The sequence below is a fragment of the Benincasa hispida genome, chromosome 8 (assembly GCF_009727055.1).
Source record: "Benincasa hispida cultivar B227 chromosome 8, ASM972705v1, whole genome shotgun sequence".
Lineage (NCBI taxonomy): Eukaryota > Viridiplantae > Streptophyta > Magnoliopsida > Cucurbitales > Cucurbitaceae > Benincasa > Benincasa hispida.
The window spans coordinates 499816-507499 of NC_052356.1; the positions used below are offsets into that span (position 1 = coordinate 499816).

A 7684-nucleotide genomic window follows, 5' to 3' on the forward strand; every position below is an offset into this window, starting at 1 on the left:
GCACATTGTTGAAATGGGATTAACCTTACTATTCCAAGCCTTCATAGCTCTACGTTTTTGGTGGGATGCTTTCATGACCTCCACCCTTATAATCAATGGCTTACCTTCAAAGGTTCTAAGAGGGAAGTCCCCAATGGAAAAAATCATCCACAAGAAATTGAACTTCTTAGAACTTAAAATATTTGGCTGCGCCTACTACCCATACCTACGACCATATAATGTGCAAAAGTTTCAATACAAATCAGAAAGATGTGTTTACTTAGGCCCCAACCCCATTCATAGCTTAACCCCCTCTTCACCCCCTCCACCTCCTAGCCATCCCATGATAACCCATGCCAAGGTAGGCATCTTCAAACCAAAAATCTGGTTAGCAACATCTACAAATCGTGATTTCAATCTCATTGAACCTACACGGGTTGCTGATGCCTTGGCCACTTCAGCTTGGAAAAATGCAATTGATCTTAAAGACCAAACTCTTGCTTAAAACCACACTTGGGACTTCGTGCCAACTCCACTTCATAAAACCATTGTTGGCTACCGATGGGTATTCAGGATTAAAATAAATTCAGATGGATCCATACAGCGATACAAGGCCCAGCTTGTAGCGAAGGGGTTTCACCAAAATCCTGGCATAGACTTCTTTGAGACATTCAGCCCCGTAGTTAAAGCATCCACCATTCAAGTTGTCCTAACTCTTGCTATCTCTTATGATGGGAAGTTCGCCAACTCGACTTCAACAATACGTTCCTCAATGGCAGTCTAGAAGAAGATGTCTAAATGGCTTAACCTCCAAGGTATGTAAGTCACTCTATGCCTAATCATGTCTACAAGTTACGCAAAGTAATATACAGACTGAAGCAACCCTCCCCCCCCCCACCCCCACGTGCATGGAACGCTATACTCAAAGACACCACATTCATGGGGCTTCACAAAGCAGTCGGGCTAACACCTCCTTATTCATCTATCGAAGGGGCTTGACCATTGTTCTCACATTGGTGTATGTTGATGATGTGATCATCACGGGCAACAATCAACAGACAATCACCAACTTCATTGCTCGGCTAGACAACAAATTTGCCTTAAAAGACCTCAGCCCCATCAGCTACTTCCTAGGGATCCAAGCCTCCCGTGTCAGCTCAGGTCTCCTGTTCACTCAAGCAAAATACATTGAGGATTTAATCTTAAGGCTGGATCTTTCATCACTCAAACCAACTCCTACCCCATCTGCTATAGGTAAACACTTTTCCATATCTAATGGCACTCCAGTGTCTGATCCTTTTGTTTACCGCAGCACTATTGGGGTGCTTCAATACCTCATGACCACCCGTCCTGACATTGCATACATTATAAACCACTTCAGTCAATTCTTGAAACAGCCCACTGATGTCCATTGGCAAGGGGTGAAGAGGGTGTTTCACTACCTAAGTGGCACCAAACACCACGACATATTACTCTCACTAGCTGCAAACCTTGCCATAATAGCCTTCTCTGATGCCGACTAGGCATCCAACGTTGATGACCGACGATCCATAGTAGCTTACTATGTGTACTTGGGCAATACCATTGCATCCTGGTCCTCAAAAAAGCAAACGGCCATGGCAAAATCCAGCACTGAGTCTGAATATTGGGCTCTTGCCCATGCCTTTGCTGAAATAATATGGTTGCATTAGCTCCTTCGTGAACTTGGAGTCTTTATAACATCGAAGCCGACTCTGTGGTGTGACAATATCAGTGTTGGTGTGCTAGCTACAAACCCTGTCTTCCATGCTAAGACCAAACACATAGAGATTGATGTTCATTTTGTCCGGGACAAAGTTCTTGAAGGTGCTCTCGAAGTTCGCTACATTCCATCTGCTGACTAAGTTGCAGAATGTCTTACCAAGCCCCTCTCTTACTCCTAATTCTCTTATCTTTGCTCCAAACTCGGGGTAACTAAATTACTCACTCGTTGCGGGGGGATATGAAGGAAAAGGGTTGTCCGATCACTCTTCAGCCCAACAAATGAAAAGAAACAAATTGCCTCAAGAAATCATCAGCCTAACATTTCTCCCCTGTCCAAACCATTATAAAATACAGCTGTAATATGTGTGGTCCTATCATTGTTTTGTCCTTTTGTACAACCTAAAGGCTCTTCATATTCTTGTATAAATATACACCTGCATACCTGTAAAAATACCTATTGGAAATATACAAAAAGAGTCAATTCTCCTCTCTGCTTTCTAGCCTATTTTCTCCATACGTCAAAAGCTTAGAGTAGGTATGTATTCTAATTGGCATTAGGTTAGATCTATAATAACCCAAATTTCTAAGACCTCTAACTGAGGTCCTTATTACATACATGATAATTCAAATCCGAAATCAATTGAATATAAGAAATGTGAGGTACCTTGCTTTTTTCCACTCAACATAATGCCTATTTTGGGCTTAAATGTCACATCATTATCTGGACTAATAAGAAAAATGAAAAATTAGAAGGTTTTCTTTTGAAAAATGACAAAAAGGTTTAGAAATCACAAAAATGAAAAATCGTTTTTAAAGATATTTTTTAATAAATAGAAAATGACCAAAATACCCATCAAACAAAATTAGCAAATAAATTCAAAAACCGAAAAACAAAAATCATAACAACCTAATTTTTTCTCAAATCATAACAACTCAATTTTTTGCTAAGTAGCATAGAGATTTTCTGTATTTTGGAAAAAAAAAAAGTTTGAAATCTTCCTAAAATTGAAATAAACTGAGGAAAAAAAATTCCTTTGCAAAAGAAAAAAAAATCAATGAAAAATGCTGAACACCATGGATGCTCCTGCAAGAATTCAAAGAAAATTAGAATAGAGAAAGAATCTAGATCTCGAAAAACCAATCATATATTTTCTCCCTAAAGCTTCTACTTCTGCCAATTTATCTTCATAATTAAATCTTCATTACTCCTTAAATATGAATATGTAATACAGGTAGTATAGCAATGAAAGTACTCCATAATTTTGTAACTAAATCTTTGTACATCCTTGAATAAAAATTGTGTCCTTAATCTCTACCATCGAGTACCTAAATGCAATTATAATGTATTTGTTATCTACAAATTAAACCACTATAACCTCTTACATTAATAATAAAATATCAACCGTAGTATATAAAAACCATATAAAGCAGGACAAAGTACAAATACTTTGTATTTGTTATGTGTAGACTAGAACTTTATAATTACTTATGTACATTATAATTACTTATATACAAGTAGAAAGTACAAGTTGTTCTTTGAGTGTTCAACAAAATGCAAAATCAATTAACAGAAAAATAAAATGAAGTTGGAACTTCAACTAGATATAAGATCAAACACCAAGGTTCACATATCAAAAAAAAAAAAAAACAAACAAAAAACAAAAAACAAAAAATATTAAGATTGATTCTTACCAAAAGTGTAAAAATTGAGGAGAAACAATACTTTTGTTGAATCATCGTAAATACTCTATTGATTACTTTTAAAAATACGGATACCTTTATTTGCAAGAATCCATCCCTACATACTTTCTGATGTCGATTTGGTGATAGTTTTTCATTTGTTATCACATTTAATATTGTAGGAGCATCTAGATGTCAATCAATAAGGATTCTATCTCATAACCAATTGGCAATGGAAGGAGTAACTCATCTATTTTATGAAGAGTGTAAGGTCCCTTAATTTTTTCAATGTGGGATTCTCGACAATTTAGAGCATATTTGGTTTGATTTTCCAAGTGTTTAAACAATTTTTGTTTTTGTTTTTTTAAAAACTAAGCTTATAGACACTACTTGCACCTCTAAATTTCTTTATTTGTTATTTACCTTTTTATCAATGGTTTAAAAAATCAAATCAAATTATAAAAATAAAAAAAAAAACTTATAAAATTTTATTTTTGTTTTTGAAATTTGGCTAAGAATTTAACCATTATACTAAAAAAAGATACAAAACATTGTAAAAAATTGAGAGAAAATAGTCTTAATTTAAAAAAAAAACGAAACAAAAAACGAAATGGTAACCAAATGGACTTAAATGTGCATCCTAGATAGTACCTATCTTTGTACATTCTATCAAATTATCTAATCATAATTTTTCGTGTGGCAAATTGTTGTTACTTTTCTTTTAAATATTATAATTTTCTTGTGTATGTGATGAGAGTAACACACATACAAAAATAGATCTTGAAATGCATTCAAGCAATACTCTTTTCAATTTGGTAAAATAGACATAGAATTAGAAGAGCAATATATGGGTGCAGCCTAAGCTAGGCCCAACTCCATTGCATCTATTTAATGACAAAAAGAAAACAATATTAAAAAGATATATTTTTAAATTTTGTTTACGTGACAGTTTATGATTAGAAATTTAGCTGATGGAGATGTACTATAATAACTAATATGTTTATGAAAGATGGGGAAAAAGGGAGAGAGAGATTTGGTGTGAGCAGCCATGAGTTTCCAATTGCTTCCTGCCGTTGCAAGAAGGTACTCATTTATTTTACTCTTTAACTTTACCAAAACACTTATATTATATCATTTTCAACGATTTCTTCAAACCCAAAATATATTTGATTGTTGTTTGATATATTAGACTTGAAGGCAAAGTAGCCGTAATCACTGGTGGGGCTAGAGGAATTGGTGAGCACACAGCAAGGCTCTTCCTCAAGCATGGAGCCAAGGTAGTTATTGCAGACATCGAAGATGATTTAGGACACGCTCTTTGCAACGATTATCTTGGCTCGTCATCTTCTTCCTTCGTCCATTGCGACGTCACAAAAGAGAAAGATGTCGAAAACGCCATCGACACGGCGGTTTCCAAGTATGGAAAGTTAGACATCATGTTCAACAACGCCGGAGTTTTTGATGAAGCTTCAAACTTTGACATTCTCAAAGACGATCCATTAACCTTTCAAAAAGTGGTGAACGTGAACCTTGTGGGAGCCTTTCTTGGGACGAAACACGCAGCACGGGTGATGAAACCGTGTGGTCGAGGGAGCATCGTGACGACCGCAAGTATATGCTCGGTGATCGGAGGGATTGGGACGCATGCTTATACGAGCTCGAAGCATGGGGTTTTGGGATTGATGAGGAATACAGCTGTGGATTTGGGAAGATATGGGATTAGGGTTAATTGTGTGTCACCTAATGTAGTGCCAACTGAAATGGGAAGGAAGTTGTTTAAGTTGAAAGAAGGTGATGAGTTTCCAAGTTTTTATTGGAACTTGAAAGGTGGTGATATTTTGAGGGAAGAAGATGTTGGTGAAGCTGTGGTGTATTTGGGGAGTGATGAGTCTAAGTGTGTGAGTGGACTCAACTTGATTGTTGATGGAGGATTTACTGTTGTCAACCAAGCTCTTTGCTCCTTTCAACCATCTCATTGATTAATCATGTTTCAATCAATTACATAAGTTAAAAAGAAGAATGCTTTTTATTATCATTATTACTTTAATATCTACGCTGTATTATTTTTCATATGACGAATTCTTCTTTCAACTTTTTGTTTAAATGGTTTTAAGTTTTATCAGATGAGTACGACTTCTAATATACGAAAGTATTATTATAATTATTTTTTGAATTTAAATAATAGTAGAGATCTGTATATTTGTGTTTATAATTAATGTCTTATCTACTAAGTTTCGATAGACTTCTTTTAGTGAATTTTTTCTGTTGCTAATTTATTTGGTTGCATTATCACTTTTCTCTCTCTCTTTTTTTTTTTTTGTGTGTTTGTTTTTGTATTTTTATTTTATGCTATTGGTGAACTATTAGTAAAATCTTGTTTAGGGGACGAGGTAAGATTTAAAAAAAAAAAAAAATCTGAAATTTGCAAACTCTAGCAATGAAATTTTGAATTTTGAAAATATGTAAAAAAAAAACATTAAATATGATTTCAGTTTTTATAATTCTTTTAAGAGAAAATTATTTTCACTCAAAATGTTATACTTTTAATCCTTAAGTTTTCAGTTTGATTTTAATTTTATCCCTATGATTAAAAATGTTATAATTTCATCTTTGAGATTTGAGTTTTATTTCAATTTCGTCCATAAATTTCAAGATTTATACTTTTAGTAATGATTTTGGATTAAACTCTTGCTTTCCAGTCTATTAATTAATTAAAAAAGCCATGAAGTAGAATTTTAATATTAATTTTAATAGTGATAAAAAAATTATGAAACTCAATTAATTATACTCCCTTGAATTCCTTTTAAAATAATTGATATACATTAATCTTAATGACTAAACAGTAGTATTTAGAAGAAAAAAAATGTTGTTAATACAAGTATAAAAATCTTAAAACTTAGAGATCAAACTCAAACAAAACTCAAATCTTAAGGATAAAATTATTGTAACATTTTGAAACTTAGAGTTTAAATCAAATCAAACTCAAATTTTAAAGGACCAAAATTGTAATTACATTTTGAAACCTAGTCAAATTAAATGGATACTAGACTCAAAACCTAAAGACAAAAAATATTTTTTTTTCCTTATTTCAAGTATACCCTTATTGGGTATATCAACATGTATATCAAGAATATAATTTATATACTTTAAATATATGACAACTAATATACCAACTTATATATCAATTATAAAGCATTTATAAGTTATACAATTGATATACCAATTTCATTCTTTATATATCAAATTTTTTAGTCGATGACTTCTCCTGCATTTGTTATTATTTATAGACTTAAGTTGAATACTTAATTATTATAAGATAATCTTTTTCTGTCTTCAAGCACATGAACGACGTGAACATGTGATGATATATAAGGTAACAAAGAGAAGTGAAATTTAAATGGACATTTTAATCGAGTTGATTGAATTTTGATGATGAAATTCTAAAAAGGAAGCAAGATTTGTAAGAACTAGATTCCTAGCAATAGAATATACAATCGTGATAGAAGTTATTTATTTTTTAAGGTTGTTTTCAAATATAGATAAATGAACCAAACTATTTATAAATATAGCAAAATTTCATTATTTATTTTTAATAAACTACAATATACTGTAATAGACTACTATCTGTATCAGCAGCAAAGTACGATATTTTGTTATCATTTGTAAATATCTTTAGTAGTTTTTTCATATAAAACAATTTTCTTATTTTTTAAAAATATTTTTGTTTTTTATGAGATGTTTTTTAAAAAATAAAAATTCAAATAAATGTGGAGTTGGTAAAGTCAATTTGTTAATTAAGGAACAAGAAGAAAAGTCTAATTTGGTTTAGTAAAAAAAAAAAGAAAAGAGTATTTTGCGGCCTCACGTGAGCCACACAAAAAATAGAGAGGAACCCACTTCTTCTCCTCTTGTCCCCTCTTTCTTCCTCCCTCTCAATATCGTAAAACCTCCTCTCTCTTTACATTTTCCTTCTATGTCGCTTGACGCCAATATTTATCCTTTTAAGATGTATTTAGAATATATTTTCAAGTGTTTAATTTTAAAAAATAAATTATCTTAGAAAGAATTGGAATATTTAACAATCATTCAAAATAGCTTTCTAAATGTATTTTAAACCATTTTTATCAAGAGTGTTTAAATAAAAATGAGTGTTTTGAAAAACACTTCTGTCTTAAGTCAATCCAAAAGGATCCTTAATTAAGGTTTGAAAATTACTCAAAGCCACCTCATAATAATAACTTTACTCAGTCTATTTTGGGCCATTTTTTAATTTCCAAAAACT

General features: G+C 32.4%; 1 protein-coding gene across 1 annotated transcript; it reads left to right on the forward strand.

Annotated features, from left to right (window-relative positions):
- The first annotated feature begins 4225 nt into the window (after positions 1–4225).
- On the forward strand, positions 4226–5472 carry LOC120083350 (secoisolariciresinol dehydrogenase-like). The gene is made up of 2 exons (XM_039039075.1): positions 4226–4485; positions 4592–5472. The coding sequence occupies exons 1-2, from the start codon at positions 4451–4453 to the stop codon at positions 5379–5381; spliced, it is 825 nt and encodes a 274-aa protein (XP_038895003.1). The 5' UTR covers positions 4226–4450; the 3' UTR covers positions 5382–5472.
- Positions 5473–7684: the final 2212 nt, after the last annotated feature.

Excerpts from the sequence above, each read along its gene's own strand:
- LOC120083350 (XM_039039075.1), top strand. The coding sequence starts at position 4,451 with ATGAGTTTCCAATTGCTTCCTGCCGTTGCAAGAAG. Across the intron at positions 4,486-4,591 it reads CTTCCTGCCGTTGCAAGAAG|ACTTGAAGGCAAAGTAGCCG; the intron begins GTACTCATTTAT and ends TTGATATATTAG.